At 40.9% G+C, this 20,565-nt stretch overlaps 1 protein-coding gene across 7 annotated transcripts in view; it reads left to right on the forward strand.

Moving 5' to 3' along the window:
- Positions 1 to 19,755, forward strand: part of LOC125457049 (actin remodeling regulator NHS) — a 396,554-nt gene extending 376,799 nt beyond the window's left edge. For 5 of the 7 annotated variants that reach the window (XM_048540747.2, XM_048540749.2, XM_059650396.1 and 2 more), the window contains 3 exons: positions 1,336 to 4,398; positions 7,107 to 7,227; positions 15,712 to 19,755. In XM_048540747.2, coding sequence (XP_048396704.1) covers positions 1,336 to 4,398; positions 7,107 to 7,227; positions 15,712 to 16,288 — 3,761 coding nt within the window. In that variant the 3' untranslated portion in view covers positions 16,289 to 19,755. The remainder of the gene's footprint in view (positions 1 to 1,335; positions 4,399 to 7,106; positions 7,228 to 15,711) is intronic. The other 2 variants (XM_048540751.2, XM_048540748.2) reach the window with 2 other exon arrangements.
- Positions 19,756 to 20,565: the final 810 nt, after the last annotated feature.

Consider the following 20,565-nt stretch of genomic DNA (forward strand, 5'->3'; position numbering starts at 1 on the left):
TTAAGGGATAAATATTGCGAAGGACACCTATTCTTCAAAAGAGAGCAGACAGAGTTTAGGTTTAATGGCTTGTCCTAATGCAAGCTCCTCCAGCAGAGCAATACTCTCTCAGTTCAGATGAAAATAAATTACTGCGGATGCTGAAATTCTGAAACGATAAAAAACGGAAGAGGTGGACAAAATCCAGCAGGTCTGGCAGCAACTGTAAAGAGGGAGAAAGAGAGTTAATGTTAATAATCAAGTAAGACTCTTCATCAGCATCGACTGAAGTGTCAGGCTTATTTCTCTACTCGTGTCTTTGAAGTAGGATTGAGCTTTCAAGCTTCTGACTCAGAAGTGTGAGCCAAGCTGAATTTGATGCCTTTCTGGGGCAAAACTGCTCTGTTATTATTTATATTTTTAAATTTATTATTCTGAGATGGCCATGAGTTCCACGAGATACTGCATGGTCTGATGCTTACTTGCCATATAGTAACTGATTATTGCATATAAAGGTTTTGAGAAGATCTGTAGTTCGGGTTGTGGATGAGGTTGTAGACTTGCTCGCTGAACCAGTGTGCTTGGTTGCAGACGTTTTGTCACCCTGCTAACACCGTCAGTGCGGCTCCACTGAAACGTAAGCAACCAAACACACCAGCTTGTCAAGCAAGTCTACAACCTGACTATTGTATAAGTGAGCAATGGTAGAGGTTGCCCTTAAGAACCCGCTCTGCTGCTGATTTGATGGCAAAGTGAGAATTATGAGCTACCATTGGGAGCTGCTAAGTTTGATCCCACTGTTGGCATCAGTGAGGTTGGTATCTGCTGTAGCCCTGGTACTTCTGGATGCCAGCAGTTTTGGCAGAAGAGTCTGACACCTAACAATGAGTCTGAAGGTAATGCCAATGGGATCAACTTCAGAGTGCTGTTAAATGTGAAGTACATGCCCCTTATCTGAGAGCAGGGTTCACTTTGGTAATGTGTCATCTCCTGGTCCAGTCCTCCCAATTAGATTGTTATATTGAGCTCCTGGGATCTTGCTGGTGTACAGTTCAATGGGATCAGAGGAGGCAGAAGCAAAGGGAAGCCTCGCAGTTGATATCATGCTGTCAATGCCATCTGTTTTTCACTTGTCATACCCCATGGGACCAACACAATCACCTCTCACCCCTCCCTCCAGAGGGATAGAGACCTGATATCAGGAGGACCCATTCCCATTCTAGTTCTGCCCCATCCCTCCCTGCCTGTCAGAATGCCGCTGGTACTGCGTCAGTTCAGGGCCTTTGTTTATTCAGCTAGCTTTCTTGTCATTTTCAGAGTATAATCCTAGACTCCCTGTTTCACTTATTTCGCTAGCAGATTCTGATGGATCTCCCATGGCTCGAGAAAGAAATGTGATCGTCCACGTTAACCCACAGTTAGGCTTCCGCGGTGATGAGGCACATTCTACCAGCGGCCGATCTGGGACCAAGGATTCCGAGTGCCAGACAGAGGATATTCTAATTGCTGCCCCATCAGCGAGGCGGATCCGACCTCAACGGGATAGCAGTATCGCATCTTCCCTGTCGCATTCGGCTGGGAATATCCCAACCTTGGCAGACGATTCAGGCTCGATGTTTCTCACGCCAATGGACAACCGCGTTCGCGCCCGCAGCCTTTCGCGAGAAGGCATTGGAAATTCGCTGTTCCCTCACGAGTTAAGTCAGGACGACAGCGTGGAGAGCATCATCGGGGCTCCTGAAAAATACCTGCCCGGCCCAGAAAGGGCAGGGGAGGAAGAGGACGAAGCAGATTTATTTGTTCAGAGCTCGCGGACACATCATTCAAAGGGAGTTACCGTTCAACCGCAGCAAAGCCCTGAAAGCGAATCCCATGGAGCAAAGATGTCCAAATTTGTGCCGGAGGGAGATTTGGGCAACAGCGAAATCTCTTCAAATTCTGATACGTTCGGCAGTCCAGTCAACAGTATCTCCAGCGGAGGGGTTCTGTTGAGGAGTCAGATAGATCAAAAGGAGGACCATCAGTCCTCGAGTGGAAACTGGAGTGGGAGTAATTCGACGTGCCCCTCACAGACATCCGAGACCGTCCACACTGCGTCTTCGCCGCCCCTGACAGGATCTTCGCACTGTGACTCCGAATTATCCTTGAACACGCCTGCGCACACAAACTACGATTCCGCCGGCTTCTTACTGGAACAGTACCCATATCAAGGAGATAAAGTCAGAGGTCACAGAGCAAACTCTTTTACTTCCATGGGGACAGATGTGATGGAAGATCTCAACACGAGTAACACAAGTGACGCTGAATGGAGCTACTTACACCATTGCCACGATGCATCTTGCCATCGAGACTTGAGCCCGAGGAATTCCAGGACAAATAGCTTGGGATGCCCAAGTTTTGCCAGCATGGGTACGTGTGACAGTTTTGTTGAGAGACCGTCCTCCTCCAAAACTGATTCGGGCTCACATTTCTCCGTGGATACTGAAGGGTATTATACCTCCATGCACTTTGACTGTGGTTTAAGAACTAGTAGAAATTACATTTTTAACTATGCATCCGCAGGCTCCGATGGGATCCAGAGTACAGAGAATACACCCGAACTCGGCGAGCTCCCTCAAGCAGATCACTTAGAGCTGACAAAGCAGAAGCATCGGGGCCAGAGCATTGCACTCAAGAAACCAAAGGCAAAACCAGCCCCACCAAAACGCAGTTCATCTTTGAGGAAGAATGATGTTTGTACGAGTGAGAGTGATCAGAAAAATGAACCAAAGACTAACGATATACAGGAGATGACTGTATCTTCTAGAGATGCACAGAAATCTTTGCAACTTGACCTAAGCCTTGCAGCTGAGAGGCTCAAAGGATCCTCCATGTCACCTTCGAAAACAAACAGTCCTTGGGATAGTCAAAGTGGATATACACATGACAATGAATTATCAGACCCTCAACTCACTCCATTGGACATGCCCTCCTTTAAGGATGAAGGTGCTGTGCAATCGGATTATGCAGGTCTCTGGCTCTTAAATGACTTAAAGTCTAATGATCCTTACAGATCGTTATCGAACTCTAGCACTGCCACAGGTACAACCGTGATAGAGTGCACAAAGTCTCCTGAAGGATCTGAGTCACAAACATCACAATCCGAGTCGCGAGCTACCACTCCATCTCTCCCCTCTGTTGAAAATGAGTTCAAGCTGTCCTCTCCCGATAAGTTGGCCAGTTTGGCATCGCCATCCAGTGGGTACTCGAGCCAGTCTGGCACACCAACCTCAACTTTGCCTACCCCTCTGTTCCCTGGCCCCCTGTCTCCAAACAGTGGTAAAAAAAAGCCAAAAGTTCCTGAGAGAAGGTCATCATTACAGCCGTCTTCCACAAAGAAAGACCTCGAATTACCAACGATACCTCCAACACACCTTGACCTAAGTGCTCTTCAGAATCTGTTTAAAAGCAAACCTTTTGCTCACAGAAATCAATTGCACATCTCAAATCAGAGCAAACAGAGAGAGACTCCTGAAAAAACCAACAGCAGCCCATCTATTTCCCTTGGCATAACTCCATCAGTTCTGCAGTCTGTTCAGCTTCGCTCTGTTAGTAAAATCAAGCAATCCAGGCAGGAATTCCATGAAGACCCTGATGTAACAGAAGGCCCAGGTTATGCAGAGGTCATCGCACCACCAAATAGAACTGAACCGTACACTTATAACCGATCATTAACACAAAAGTACACTGAAATTTCCAATGCACCTCAACTGTTAGAAAAACCACCCTCCACTGAAGCCAACCCAAGCATTTTGCATTTAGAAAGTCATATTGCACTTTGTCTTGAAAATAAATTGAATAGAGAGTGTATGTCGCCATTACCGCTAGCTTCTATTGCAGCAAAGTCTCTGACACAACTCACGGTATCCGATGAGTGCCTGCCCAGCGCAGAACTGGAAGATGACCAAGTAATCCTAACAGAAGGCTGTCAGCTGGTCTCCAACAGCTACAAGTGGAGCGACAAAAAGAATTCAGCAAAGGAGAGCACTCCACATGAAACAGAGCAAACCTTCTATAATGCCAGTAAAGAATTGCAGAATGAAGTATTTGCCCAGGAAATAGGAAATAAAGAGGAGGCTGGAAGTGTGCGCTCTCCCTGCAACAGAGTTACAGAAACTCAGTCGGCAGTGGCACTGGGGTCACCAGCTGCAGAGAAATTGGAGAGAAAGCTTGATTTTGACTCAGCTGGTGATATAGAAATTGTACACCGTGACCTAATTCAGCCAGAATTAAAAGGTGCACCAAGGCTCGACAAAGGCACTACTGAAGAGAAGACCAAAAGGGTGCAAGATGGCTGTATAGAAAGTGCTGCTGATCATAGCAGAACTGCAGAAGGTCTAGCTGAGAGCCCTAGCCATGGCCAGCCCAAAGACCACTTAGGTAATTATTTCTATATTTTCTGTCAAGTTGTACATTGAGATTGTTAAACTTTATACTTGGTTGCATTATCAGGTCAGTTAATGGCCGCAGCAAAGTTTTTTTTCATAGCTCAAAGCTTGATTATTTTCTGATCAATATTTTTAACCCTTGCTGTAGGTTTCTATATCTAAATCAATCTAAATAATTGCATAAAATAAGCATGATCCAGGTTGACATTCAGAGCTCCAATGAAGATTAACTGCTACAGTTCTGCATCAATAAGATGTTCATTTGTACTGCATCAGCAAGATTCTGATCTTTTTGTATAATGTCTTTCTTTAATCTCATTATACACGTGCTCATATAATGATATAGAACATGCATCAGTCTGCTGTACTTTATGAACTTCACAAATATAATGGCAGTATTCTTCAGCAAAGTATTTCTGATCATTCTTCAAAGTAAGTGTTTTGCACTGAAACTGGAATAATGGGTGCATTGCGATAAATGATCAATACAGTTGAGAATGCATTCAAAAGACTGATTATGTAAGGATTTTCAGGCTGGGGTGGGGACCGTACATTTTGTTTGGAGCTGCACTGCACAGCCCAGTTGCGTAGGGCAAACTTTGGAAGCTGAGTGGGAGACATGCTTTTTTGTACCAGAGTTTTGGTCAATTTCCCTCCATTTAAAGGAAAAGCAGAAAAGTTAAGCAGTTTAGTTTGAAGTTACATGCTCTGGCTTGTCCAGTTTTAAGATCTTTACTGTTCACACTTAAGTAGAGTTTTAGAATACCTTCCAAGTTGTAGAAGAATATTAATTTTGATATTATTTGGATATAATAGTTTAAGCACATATCCTTTGTATATTACATAAATTATGTATTGATTTAAAATGTCACCCAAGCCTATTCATGTTGTCATTTTCCGTTTAGTCATAGGTTTAGGAGTTGTGGTGCAACAATATTTTATATTGCTAAATTTTGGGACCAATGGAAATTGTGCAGCAAATATTTAACACAGATTCCTGGACAAAGCAAATATATTTTATGATTGTTTGAGCAGCATATTTTCTCTCAATTTTTTTTCAAAAAAGACTACCTCATCAAAGATACACCAGCAGAACGTGTTTTTCCCAGTTAGTTAATAATATGCAATTCATTAGCTTGTCTGAGTAATTACAGGGAAATAATGTTTTCTGACATGATGTCTGAAAAGGCAGTTAAGCTATTAAACCAGACAGCTGCAGACACTTTAGACTCACTTAGAAAGTTAGCAGTCTTGGACAGTAAGGGATGTTTGTGATTATACATTACTATATAAATATTGCTAGGAGGAGATGCAACATTGAAATTTTTCATCGTGCACTCACCAGGAGTAGGGCAAACGAGCTGTTAACCATCAATCTTAATTTTCCGACCAGGCCGTAGACTTTGATTGGTCAGGTTGTTGCCATGGGGAATGTGGCACACTGACTGAATCAGTGAACTATTCCTGCTACATCTTCTTGCCAGCACTGGACCAAACAATCAGCACATACTTCTCATGCTATATAAATTGGTGTTCCCTTTGCAAATCTGCTTACCTTGTCCTGATGAGTTCAGGACAAAGAGCTTTGACCTTGTGTCTTTCTATTTAGCAATGTTTAAGTTTCATACTACAAGCAATTAGTTATTATACAACTACATATTTCACAAATCGACTTGAGTTAATCTGGTTTGAATTTATACTGTTGATGTTCATGAATTGTGAAATGAAGTGACTTAACAATTTACATCAAGCCTCAATTCGTAAAGGTTGACTCTGTGCATGTTTTTGGATTGATTGACAAAAGGTACGCATGAAAGATACAAATTTTATTTCAGGTCACAATGAGGGGTGCTATTGCTGCAATTGCAGTCATAGATGTAAGGCAACTTGAGTCAAGCCCTACAAAGGACAGAAGTGACCCATACTGCTGTCGCTCCAAATCTGAAAGTAATCTTCTGCCCCAGAGTTGGCAATCTCAGTGGTGGGAAGGTTATTTAACTAGGCAAGGTGATGTCTTGGCTGAACACTGCCCCCTTCCCACCTCCTACCAGAGTTAAGGCCCATGGTGAACTTTGCCAACATGTGCCAATTGAAGCCTTTAAGTAGCCACTTATGGTGGGGAGTATGGTGGAGAGATAAGCAACGCCTGATTGAGGGACTGGTTATCAGGAAACAGAGATCCTGATAAGAACCACCCTCTGTCCTTGCTTCTAACCCCACGTTAGGTACCCATAACTGAGTACAAGAGCTGCTGGCCTCCTACTGACCATTCTCTCTCTAGAGGTAGGTTTGCAACATTCCTGGCGAATATTCTCGGGTGGCCTCACCACTACCTGATTGGCATGTTGTTCAGCGGGCCTTACTGAAAACATAAATGGTAAAAAGTGCTGTTGCGTTATTTCTCCAGCTAACAGGAGAGCTCTTAACTCCAGAACAAGAGTCTGCCTTCTTTATGGTGGACACAGATTTGATTTTAATCAAATATCAAATCATCTCAATTCATGAAAATCGTCCAGAGAAGCTATTTGAAATGCTCCACAGGCTAAGATTATTAATGCATTTTTGCGTAAAGTGTTCTATCAAGCCACACTAAAATCTATGTGTATATGTCATGAGGGTTTTGTGCAATTAAATGTCAAAATGAATTGCAATGTTAATACAGACACGAAAGAAAATACCACTTACCTTTCTCATACACAGATATAGGACTGGGTGAAAGTTGCTTGACTTCTCCTTTGGATCTTGAGACAAATGAAGATAATGTATTCATATCACCAAACAAACTCCGCACAACAGAGGACCTTTTTGCTGTGATTCACAGGTCTGGAGTCTTTATAAATGTTTACATGTACTTGCCTACAAAATTATCTGGAAATAAATTATAGATGTCCCATGCCATTGCTCATGTGAATTGCAAGCTTTTCTGTTTCAGGAATGGCTGGAAGTGTTAATGCTGTACATAAATCTGCAGAAACAATCTGTCAGACACTGAAATTTTTTTGTACTGATTTTTCGAAGCAAATGCTTTTTTCCTGTACCCACTGTAAGTGTATAAAGAAATGCATTTTCTCCCTTCACTTCCAAAGCTTACGTAAATAAGTAACTCTATAAAATGGTTAAGAAGGACAGATAACTGGAAGATGGGGATTTGAACGATGACAACAGCTACCATTTATATAGCATCTTTCGTGCAATGAAACATCCAGTGGTACATCACAGGATCATTATGGTTCTAAACTGGCAAAGATAGATAAACTATTTATTTCCACTGGTTGGGATTCTAGGACCAGGTGGCATAGTCTGAGAATTAGGACCAGAGCAATCAGGAGAGATATGAGGAAGCAGTTCCATACACAAAGCATGATAGATCTTTGGAACTCACGTCCACAAGTCACATTAGGAGCTGGGTTAATTTTAATCTTAAATCTAAGATAGACACATTTTTGTTCCGCAGATGTATTAGGAGTTATAGAGCCAAGACAAGTATAGAACATAAAACAGTACAGCACAGTACACGTCCTTTGGCCCACGATGTTGTGCCAAACTTTAACTCTAAACCTTAGATCTGTCTAACCTCCACTCCTACCTTATACTATCATCCATATGCCTATCTAATAGCGATTTAAATGCCCCTAATGTGGCCAACTCCACTACCCTCTCCGGCAATGCATTCCACACCCCTACCAGTCTCTGATTAAAGAACCTACCTCTGACGTCTCCCTGATATCTATCGCCACTCACTTTAAAACTATGCCCCACCGTAATAACTACCTCCACCATAGGAAAAAGTCTCTGGCTGTCCATTCTATCTATGTGAGGTTAGACCGTAGATCAGCCATGATCTTATTGACTGGAGGAACAGGCTCGAGGGGCTGAATGGCCAACCCCTAGTCTTACATTTTTTTGTTCCTGCTATCAAAGAAAATTTAAAGTCATATCTCAGAACCAAGTGTCACATTACACATAATGCCAATATTTCATCTGGTTTTGAAATTACTTGGACAAACCAGCTTAGAATTATTGCCATATACTACATAGAGACCTGCATTCGGATGTTGCACATTTTAGGAAAGCAAATCATTGTGATAAGCTCATTCAAAAATGCTGCTTCCTGAATCCTTCTCCCCTCAAAGCCTTGAACTTCCATTATTTCTTACCAGAGCCCTTCTCATCTTGCAGCTTTTCAAATTACGTTCTGAATACCTTTCCTTATTTTAATTGTTTCCAAATTCTTTCCCTGACTTACCTTAAACACCAAAGATAAGATTAAGTACACTATTGGTAAAGTATGCTTTCTTCCTAAATGTTTTACTCTTGGAGAGGCCTTATTTTAAACAATAATATTCGTTATAAACAATGTCATTCATTTTAAACAGTTTTATTCCTGTGTGCAGAAGCACAAATGTTTATGAAAAAGAATTGCTTCTAGTTGCTTAACTCATTCATGACTGCTTGTTTATTGGGGAAATTTCCACCATTCCTTAAAGTAGAGATTTATTGCCTTATAAATATAAGGTGAACAAAAAATGTGAAAAACAAGCAACTGTGAAAGTGCAGCTCCCCTAATTAGTATAGAAAGTGTAATGATAAAACAGAACACTTGGCATATTTATTCTATGAAGAAAATTGCCCCAGAGCATTGAAACTAGAGACACAGACTCCATTTAATAACATTCTTTTATTTACAATATGTTGACAAAACATGTGCCATTTGAAAAGCAAGAAATTGGTCTTAATTGCTATCGCACAAGGCTTTGGTTCGGAAAGAGTTAGTTTGTTAAGATTTCCCCATAAGAAGGATGCTACTCGAACTTAGGTGGGGGAATAGTTGTGGATCTCAGAAAGAGAAAGACCTGCTACCTCGGTCTTCCTCTTAGTCTTAGTTGCAATGTCTATTATACGGATGTAATTTGGCATCATGCAATAAACTAAGTGTTAATCCAAGACAAGAGCCTCTTCTCATTAGACAACCAAGTGATTTTCTTTTCTCCTTCATAGCAGTCCCTCGTGGTTAAGGATGACTTGCTTCTATGTCAAATGTTCTCATTTGATTGAAGAGACCAGTGCATGACCCACAGCCTCTGTCCCACCTGGGGGAGAGGATGTTAGTGGAATGGAAGACTTTGTAGTGTCCAGTGTTAGCAGTATTCCTGTGGACTGGACCACATGGGTTCTGGGCAAGGATGAGCTGAAAGGTTTGGTTAACTTGCAAGGGGAGTCTAGGAGACAGGCAATTAGTTCATTTGAAAAGCCAATTTCATTGGAGGAATGCCTCTCTTGAAACATACTTTTCCATAAGAAGGTGTAACAGCCACCTTGATCCTTGAGTTGGTTTTGTCTGCTTTCAATGGCGATGTCAATGTTGAAATGTTTGATCTGCCAGGTAATGGCAACAGTACCCCATTCCAACTGTCGCTGTTGTGATTGTCCATGAGAGTCATAATACTGCAGGTTATAGACAGGTTATGGGTGGAAGATGTCAATGCTTAATTCCAATGTATGGTAGTCAGCTACTTCTAGGCCTTGGTACAGAAAGGGCTCGTTCCAACAGCAAGGGTGTTTGCTGTATGGTCTCAGGACATACAAGCACACATAAGTGTTGACAGTTCTGACTTGATCATCATCATTATTAAAAAAAACCCATTTTGTTCCTTGAATTCTTTCACCAACTCCAGTGATCTGGTCACAGCTCCAGGAACTTGTGGCTGCATTGTCTAGGATTTCAGGATAACGCAATGACTAGCTTCCAACCGGAAGGGCTTGGCCATCGAGAACTTAGATCCAGTAATGTTGCAGTCAGTTTGGAGGTTTGCAGACTCCATCAGCGAATGAAAGGAAGTCCAGCAGGAGAATGCAAGAAATTCCTTTTGACTTTGAAAAAAAATTGAAAATGCAATAACAGTAGAGAAGAGGAATAAAAGCCACTAAATTGCAAAATAATTACGTGACAATAAGATTAACATTTAAAGATTTAAAATACCTTGATCAGGAAGGAAGCCTGTTCAGTGACTTTGAAGGATTGCCATGATGTCACCCAGTGGTCAAAATATGCAACTATTAGCAATGAATTTGAAATAACCAACTTTGGAGACTGAGTGGATTTTTACGATTGCTTTATTCGAGCGGCACAAGCAGAGATTCACCTCAGTTATTAACTCAAGTAAAACTTGCAAATGTGTAAAAAAAATCATTGTCTGTATACTATGGCATCCTCTTATCCACATTTCATATAACTCAAATAAAGCAGATCACCACCCCCCCGCCCCAACCGTGTTATTGGTTCATCTGTTCATGCCTCCTTCACCCAGCTAGGCCATAAACAATCTCATCCTGGATGTTGCTGTCTCTTCCTTTATCAGTGATTGCCCTATCCTGTCACCTCTTAAGGCTTTCGTAGACATTTTTGTTAACACTGCCTCCTGTTGGCAAAGATGCTATGGATACCAAACTGCATATGGTTCACTCCATACAAATTTGCAATCCGCCTCAGTTCTAGGTTAGAAAGCACAAGACCTTAGAGTCTACACTTTGCCCTGAACAGAGCTACATGCGCGCACAGTTTTTTTTAACTACATGAACATCCTGTCATGTGTACTGTGGTCCTTTTTTATTATCTATTGATGCTTCACCTTGAGCTGTTTACTTGGCAGTTTTTGTCCGTGGTGGTTTGTCATTGCCTTCCACTCTGCATGGGACAGGGCAAAGAAGCAGATCCAAAATCTAGCCTCAGCCAAAATGGGAAATCAAACACTTTCTGATATTCAACCACCCAGCTAACTGATATAATCAGCCTCCAAATCATAGCCACTTACTATGGCTAAATAGCAACTTATTCTATTGTTGGCTGGCATGGTGTATAATACGGGCCAGTTAGAGCAGATTTAGCAATGGAAATATTTATCACAGAATCTGCCATCGTGGAGCTCCATACCAGCATAACAGTAGATCATTGACCCTGTCATTCATTTTAATGGGCCCAATTAATTTAACAAGTATACAACAGTCTGTGAAGCTCTTATGACCTGGGTTCAAGTTCAACCTGCTCTAGAGGTGGTAATAACTAACAGCTCTGTTCAGGTTGATTAGAGAATATCTACAACAGACTACTCCTCCACTCATTTTTATCTTACTGTTTGTATTAGTTCTGTGTCCCCTGATACTGTTGCCCAATAAAAATCTGCTTATATCAGGCTTCAATTAATCCAATTGATGCCTCCGCCCTGCAAGAACCCAAAGTTCTCAGGTGCAGAGAATTCCAGATTTTCGCTACATTTCGTGTGGGAAAACCAGCCTTCATTCCCGGTCTGCTGCCTGAAGTGTTCCTCTGGGGTTGAATTTTTCCCAGTACTGTGCAGATGGGTTTGGAGACAGATTTGAGAATCTTCCAGTTGTGATCTTGTTGAAGGTAGAGTCCTATGGCAGATTGATGTGTTCGACCCACTTGATATTGACACTGGGATCCCCCCCCCCCACATGATGTCCAAGCCCTCCCAACTCCTATCAAAGTCAAGCCATTGTTGGGGGTGACCTCCAAATAGCTTAAGACCTATTGAAGCCACATGTAGGTTACTACAATGAGATTTCTAGTCAGACAATGCTGTGGGTCCTTTGAGTTCCCCGACACCCCTGTGGCATCCTGAGCTGGATGGGGTTACCAATTCATTGAATTGAGGCCACGATTGAGTCTGACATTGGGGTCCCCAATTCACAGCAAACTGCAGCCTTACCTGTTTGGTTTCACTCATCAGTTTTAACAAATTCAATAATACATATAGGATCATTTTTTGACAGCATGATCAAAAATCAATCATTGGGCATAGAAACAGGAGTGGGCCATTCAGCCCCTCATGGCTGTATCACCATTCAATGAGACCATGGCTGATCTGTGGCCCAATTCAGTATGGCTGCCTTGGCCCCATAAACCTTTGCTTAACAAACATTTATCTATCTCAGATTTAAAATTAACAACTGACCCTGGACCCTCTGCTGTTTGTGGAAGAGAGTTCCAAAACTCTACCATGCTTTGTGTATGGATGTGCCTCGTAACCTCTCTCCTGAATAAGCTGGCCTTAACTTTCAGACCATGCCCCCCATAGTTCTGGAATCCACAATCAGTGGAAATAGTTTATCTATATCTATGCTGTCTTTTCCTGTTAATTTCTTAAAATTTCAATCAGGTCACCATTTAAACTTCTAAGTTCTAGAGAAAACAGGCCTAATTTGTATAAAAACCGAAGTTGCTCGAAGCTCAGCAGGTCTGACAGCATCTGTAAAGAAATATCAGAGTTAAATCAGGGTCCGGTGACACTTCCTCAAAACTAATTTATATAATCTCTCCTCATAACTTAACCCCTGAATCTATGTGTCATTCTTGTAAAGCCGTATTGTACTCCCTCCAATGCACATATATCCTTCCCAAGGTGTGGTGCCCAGATCTGTTCCAGGAATCCAAACCAGGGTTTTGTATAACTGCAACATAACTTCTGCATCCTTGAACTCCAGCCTAGTAGGTATAAAGGGAAGCACTCCATTAGCCTTCTTGATTATTTTCTGCACTTGTTTGTGGCATTTTAATGATCTATGCCCTGAACCCCTGCCTGTCTTCCCTCAGAGCACTCCCTTTTCCTAGAATTCATGCTGGGATACATTGCAGGCATGCAGCAACCCATCATTTTTAAATTCATTCATGGGATATGGGTGTCACTGGTTGGGTCAGCAATTTATTATCCTTAAGTGTTGTTGAGCTGGTGGTGGTGAGCTGCCTCTTTGAACTGCTACAGTCCATATAGTGTGGGTATATCCACAGACTTCTCAGCCTCTGACCTGCTGTTGTAGTCTCAGTAGTTAGACAGCTAGTCCACTTTGGTTTCTGGATACTAGGTGCTTGTTTGTAGTGGGGAATTTGGCGACAATAATGCCAGTGAATGCCAAGTTGGAGATTGTCCTTGCTTGACACTTGTGTGGTGCAAAATGATTTTAACCCAAGCCTGGATATTGTCCAAATCTTACTGCTAACGGACATGGACTTCCTCAGTATTTAATTGTGAGCTTTGACAGTAACTTTTGACAGCATTCACTGTCAGCAGTTGTTAAACCAAACATGTTGAAATCACAGTGGAGAACAGATGGCTGTATAAATTTAGGAGATCTTCAGATTTGCATCAATTTTTTATGTTTAATTTGAAATTCTTATTTAATATGTGATATAAATAGTATCTCCTGATTAGATTTAGCTCTGATCTTCATACAGATGACAGCTCACTTTGATCTTGGGATTTTTGGGTGCTTCCACATCTGGTGCCTTGAAGTGAGCTGTTTTCTCAAACAGCGGATTTTAGAAAATTAGAGAGTGAGCATTTTGTGATTTTTCTGACCATTAAAAGGGAGGGATATTGCCCTGAGAGTCATAGAGTTATACAGCACAGAAACAGACCCTTCGGTCCAACTCGTCCATGCTGACTAGATATCCTAAACTGACTTAGTCCCATTTACCAGCATTTGGCCCATATCCCTCTTAAACCCTTCCTATCCTTGTACCCAAAAAGATACCTTTTAAATGTTGTCACTGTACGCACCTTCACCACTTTCTCTGGCAGCTCGTTGCGTACACACACCACCATCCGCATGAAAACATTACTCCTCAGGTCCCTTTCAAATCTTTCCCCTCTCATCCTAAACCTATGCCCTTTAGCTTTGGGCTCCCCTCCCCTAGGAAAAAATATCTTGGCTATTCACCCTATCCATGAGCACTTCTGTCCCTAGTGGAAACACCGGATTGTGAACCGAACAATAGTTGGCCTTTTAACAGAATCTCTAATGTGTGGGTATTTTCTAATTGACCTGCTCAGAGATGTTACCACACACCTGTGGAGCAGGTGGGACCAGGAACCCTGGTCCCCATGGTCTTGTGATAGGGACTCTATTTCTGCACCACAAGAGCCCAAGTTAATCACTTCTAGAGATATTTTTAATCAGTCTGTTCAGATATGTTATGATGCATGTCTGAAACAGTTGGGACTTGAACCTGAGCCTCCTGACCCAATTATAAGGACATATCACTACACCACAGGTGCCCTCATCTTCAATATGGAAAATGTCACAAGATACTGCTTGGACTCATACCAAAGTAGACAAATGACTGTAATAACTACACATTGAATATACCTATTGTATATTGTTGCTAAGGACAGCAGAATCCTTCAAATGTTTTGAACATGTTTCTCTCTTTCAGTGGTATTCATCACTAGAAGGACAGAGTTGCATTTAAATGGAGCTTTGTATGACCTCATGATGTCTCAAAGCTCTCTATAGCCCAAGAACTACTTTTGAAGTGTAGTTATGGTTGTAATGTAGGAAACAATAGCTGCTAATTTTAACACAGCAAGCTCCCAATAACGTTTTTGGTGATGTTGGTTGAAGAATCAATATTAACTGGGAAGAACTCTCCGAATAGCCTCAGAATAATGCCGCAGGCTGTACGGTATCCACCTGAGGGGACAGCAGACACTTCTGACAGTGCTACACTCCTTCAGTACTGCCCAGAAGCGTCAGCCTCGATTAGGGGGTCCATTCGCTGAAGTGGAGCTTGACTTCACATTTTGCCGACAGCTGAGAATGCATCACTTAGCTGAATCATTTGGCAGATATCTGAGTGTAGCTTTGTTATTGAATGCAGGAAGTCGGGACATCGTGAATATGAATTGTACTTGTAAACCGCCCACCTTTTCCTGAATAGTTTATCAACCCTTCACGATATTCCCCCTGAAATAATCTCCTGGAAGCCATAGCCAGCTTCCCAGGAGACATCCCAGAGCGCCCTTGAAAGTAGTGTGTTTTTGACCCATTGTCCAGGCACACTTCTACTTGCCAAGCTACAAAGTTATTGCTGATAGAATTTAAACTTTATTTTTTTGCTTTCCTAATTTATACTGTGAAAAACAGTAATGTAGAACTTTCAGCTTTTTTCTTCGTTTCAATATTTTTGTACCGAATCTATTTTAGTACCTAAGATTTGTAACTAGAGATGACACCTAAGATGACAATATGTGGCGACATTGTACGCGTTTTATGGTCCTCCTGTACTTTTATACTTGAGTTAGTGTGACAATTAAACTTAATACTATTTTGTTTGGGTAGTGGGACGTTGGATACTGTGCACCATGAAGCATTGCATCCACCCAGAGCTGATAACCCCTGTTTCCCAGTTGTTCCTAACTGATGTCAAGATGCGTTCATTTGAGCCAGTGTTTATATTAGGGCTCTGGAACGATGCTAGAATTTGACTGTTTTTTGATTTGCCTTCTAGATCAAAGAGGAAGCTTCTGGGAAGAAAAGATTCTGATGACGGGCCAAATGTAAATAAACCAAAATCATCCCCCAGCAGTTCCCCCGGGACTCCACCTGCTGTCCAAAAACAGCCTGGCCCTATTTATAGGAGCGTTCGAAAATCAAACACTTCCCATGAGGAGTTCAAGCTGCTGCTGCTGAAAAAGGGCAGCCGCTCAGACTCCAGCTATCGACTGTCTGCCACTGAGATACTGAAATCCGCAAGCCCGGTTTCTCCCAAGTCTCCGGGAGACAGTTCCCCAGAGCAGGCTAAAGAGTCTGAGGACACGTCCCCTTTCCCATCCAGATGCGAAATGCAGTCACCGCTGTCACCGTGCTCCCCCAGGTTCAGTACGGAAGGAATCTCCACCCGCAGCTTCTCGGTTTCGATGTCTTCCCGACCAAGTCGCTCCCGAGCACCGCCAGTAGCAGGCAGCAGCCGTTACAGTGTCCGCAGTCGCCTGCACAGTGCACCGATGCAGGTCATCTCTGAGGGCGAAGCTGAGAACTCAGATGGAAGCCCACATGACGATCGGAACTCACAGGGCACACAATAACTGTCCGCTGTAGAACAAACATAAATGTGCATGTGTTTTTTTTTGTTTAGCAATGTTTATGCCGAAAGGTTTATCAAAAAGCAGGGCAAGGTCTAAACTGTCGAGAACACAAAAACAGATTATTGCCCAAAGTCTAACAGAACAATAGGTACTGAGATAAGACATCCCTTCACTGTTCCTTCAAAACTGCTAATGATTCAATCATTTTAGTGTCCTCTAGAGCAAACAACGAAGAGAATTTTGATGGAAGAAAATTTAAGGATGTCCGTAATGAATTTGGGCTAATACTCTGTTTTTAAAGTTTCAGATGAATTTTGCAAGGTTTATGCATGGTTGTTCCCTATTTGTGTGAAATTAGTGGGGTGTCATTATTCCTAGACTGATTAAGCAGAAGCATAAGCAATAGGACAAATTGTGAGAAAAGCACATTGCAGTTCTTGGTATTCCTGATTGAGTGATGATAGATGAGAAATGGAATGGCCGTGCTCTGTGCAGCACAGTCTTTGAAACTAATGTAAATAACATTATTTTTAATTGATTTGAAAAGGTATTAATCCTTTGAGCAATGCACATTCTTAATCATTTGCATCATCAGCATATTCTAGGAATGAAATTGTCCTTGATCTGAAGGATTAATACAATGACGAAGGAGGAAAAATATGAGCAAATTAGTTTCTTTTTCAAAATACTGTCTTCACGCTGATCTTTACACAGTCTAGATATTATTCCTAAAGATGACCACATCAAGTTTGTGGCTTCTTCTAACCCACAAACCACAACTGAGATAGCCTATCACTATAATTAATTTGGAAGAAAAACTTTTTACTGCCTCAAAAGATTGACAGAGTTTTTACATATACCTGGATATTTAAATCTAATTGAATTATTATGTAACTAATAATTATAAATATATGATTGATAATTGTCCACTTCTAAGAGTTTGAAGTTATACATTGCTCAAGTATTCTGCCATTACAGCTGAAATCTTAATTAACTTCTACTGTTTACAGTAGAAATAGGATTACAGCTAAAGGATTAATACTATACTACCTAATAAAGAAAAATATTGTGTCTTTTTGGATTTTAAAAAATCATTATATTGTACAAGTATACAAAAGGAACCTAAGGAAATGATTATTTTTGTGATTAAAGTTGAAATACTTGTGTGTAGACACCAAGAATTGCAAGTTTGCAAATATGCCATATTTTAAAACAATATACGAGCATTTTTGGAACCACAATGGTGGGGGTTGAGGGGAAAAAAGAGCCTTTTTGACAGGGCTAGGCCATAACAGACATTACCATTGTAATGAAAATGTTTTATCTACAGGTTGTAATGCACAGATGTCAGTATGATGGGATTAACTGAGAAGATAAAAAGACAGGTTTTTTTTATAGTTTTAAGTTGTTCAATAGAAAAAGGGAGAGAAGAGCAGTAAGTGCATGGGGGAAGTTTTAACCTAAAGGACTTGGCAATGCAGAGTAACTTTGGGCAAAGTGTAAAACTGGGCTGATCCTATGGTTGGCCGCCCAGTAACTTAGCATGTAATTAGCCCCCAGAGGTTTGTGAAGGATTTGGTGATGGTGTAAAGTCAAAAAATGAATAGGATAGAGGATCTATTTCATGTATATTGGAAATACAATATTCAAGAGTGAGAAGAGGATGAGTAACAGTGTGAGATGAATGATGCGCGAATGGGTAAGAAAATGGGGTATGTTTAAAGTGCAGATTGATCCAGAGGTGTTCAGTGAAAGAAATTTTGCAAAGAAGATTGTAATTCCACTTTGGCATGCTGAAGAAGTGCAGAAAGCAATGCAGATTTTGAAATATCTACACTGAAGATTTGAAGACAGTCCCATGTTAAGAATGGACGGAGACAATGCTGTAAACACTCTTTTCTAGAAAAACAATCGCAAGTACATGAGCTGATTCTCTTCAGTTCAGTTCACTACACCAAGCATTGTTGTTCTGTTTTAACTTGAATGTTTATTCAACAGCCGAGGTCAACTTCAGTTGGAAGGAAATGACTGTTACAAAATTCGCAACTATTATATCTGGCCAGGACGAGACTTCAACGATAGCGACCACATGAAAAAAAGGTAACCGGAAATCATGCAGATGATGGAAACTGGAAATAATGTCAAAAGTGTTGGAAATGCACGGCAAAACTGATCAGCGTTTGATAAATGATCACATGTCAATGGAAATCCTCCAGTAAAAAAGTAAAAATCCTCCACAGATGCTGAGTACTTGAGAAACCTTGCTGGGGTGTGGGAGGTGCGGGGTGTTGAAGCGAAGTATCTTGCAGTATTACCTTTTTTGCGTACTGATAAAATTCCTCCTGTGACATCAATTATTTCTTTCTTGCCTATCAAACCTTACACTATTTGGAATTAGCTGATTCCCATGAATGAGCACATTTTCTTCCGTAATATGAGTGCTTTTTATCAGTGCAGTTAGATATGAATTAGGCAACACACATACACACAGATGATTATTTGAGCACGTAAAGCACTCAATGAAAAAGTGTTTTTCAGCAGAGCTATATCTACCAGCTGTCACACAGCTAAAATATCTTCAGCTGAGTGCCATATCTTTTTTCCCTCTAGAAAATGTGGCTGCATAGAGGTGATTAGGAATGAAGAACAGAATCTTCTGGACAATTTACTTGCTGAAATATACAATGCACAGTTAAATGAGATATTGCTTAGTTATTTTGTAAAGCACTCATATAATTACTGAATGCTTTGACAGCACTGCCATCTTTGGACAAGTTGAACTAATTATATTGTACAAATTACTTTCGTGAACCATCATTCCAATATGTGTGTTCTGTTGTTTGCACTGAAGTGTGTAAGACAGTGGGTGTTTGAAGTTTTGCCGCTGCTTTCTTATAGCGTTTGATGATTCCTAATTTATATAGGCTTTCTTTCTGTTTATTTGGCACATATAAGAACAACTGCACAGTTTAAATCAAAAATATATACCGTCTCATAAAGAATTACGCCTAGGTTTTGCCAAAGGTTGAATGAACGCATCGTAACTGCATAGATGGCAGAGTTAACAAAATATTGGTTTTGGTTTATTGTATAAAAATAAATATAAGAGAAGGTTACAGTGTAACTGTATTGGTACTAGAACCAGTTCATCTGGAAGACAAGAATGGTTTATGGATTTGCAGCCATTTTATAATTTTTTGTAATATTTGTAAATATGGACTTTTTAAAATGCCGAGATGCTTTTTTGTAAAATGTTTTCAAAGTTTACAATTAATTTCTAAGCCTTTGTATATTTTAGAGCTGTGCAACACTTTTAAGTCTTGTATTTATTTTTAGTAAAGATTGTGAAACTTTCCCTGTGAATTATCCCCAACTACAGTACATATGGCCAGTCAAGTCTGGCTGCTTTGACAGTGTGCATAGAGCCTGAGAATAAATGTGACTGCATTGGATCGGCAGAAAAAGAATTCTTTTTCCAATAGTTCATTTATTTCATGCTTACCCTCACTCATGCAGAAGGATCCACAAAGGAGCATATTATACACCAGGTATACACAGACACCAAGAAGTTCCTCTGGAATCTCAAATGTCATGGAAACAGACATTGATTTGAAAACAAGCAAGGGGATTCCCAAAATGTTCTAATTGTATTTCAGGCACCCTAAGTGCAATGATTAAGCTCAAGCAAGTTGTTTTATTTAATAGGAGGATTACCTAGAATGAGCATTTGCAAAACATGGGTAATGTCCAATAAGCAAACATTCCATTACACACGCTAAATTGCAATTATGATCAAGGCACGTCTTACAGATTTCTCATTAATGTCCCTGAAAGTTACTGATGTGGATGAGCCATCAAATCTCATTATATAACACAAGGAATTACAATTTTGCATTCTTGCTGATCTGGCCTTAAGATCCCTCTCAAGGGTAGTTTCGTCATGAGCTGCCTCAACAGCTGTTCTTGTAGTCAATCAAACTGTCGTCCTGGGTCCATATTCCTCTGGATTCTGAAATCTGCACTTCAGTACTTATTCACAGGCACCGCTGCAGCTTTTCACTGACAGCTAGCTTCATCATGCTGTGTCCTTTCTTATGTTTTTCCTTGAGATTCATCTTTCTCAACTGTGTCATGAAGACACATCCTATGGCTTTCCAACATCTCAGCCATACTGATATATTTTGGCACTTGGCTTCTCGTGAGCCACTATTATTTTAAATCCTAACTTTAACATCTAGCTGCTTTATAATTCCCAGACCTTGGATTGAATTCTCCTC

The sequence above is a fragment of the Stegostoma tigrinum genome, chromosome 12 (assembly GCF_030684315.1).
Source record: "Stegostoma tigrinum isolate sSteTig4 chromosome 12, sSteTig4.hap1, whole genome shotgun sequence".
In the NCBI taxonomy this organism is placed as follows: Eukaryota; Metazoa; Chordata; class Chondrichthyes; order Orectolobiformes; family Stegostomatidae; genus Stegostoma; species Stegostoma tigrinum.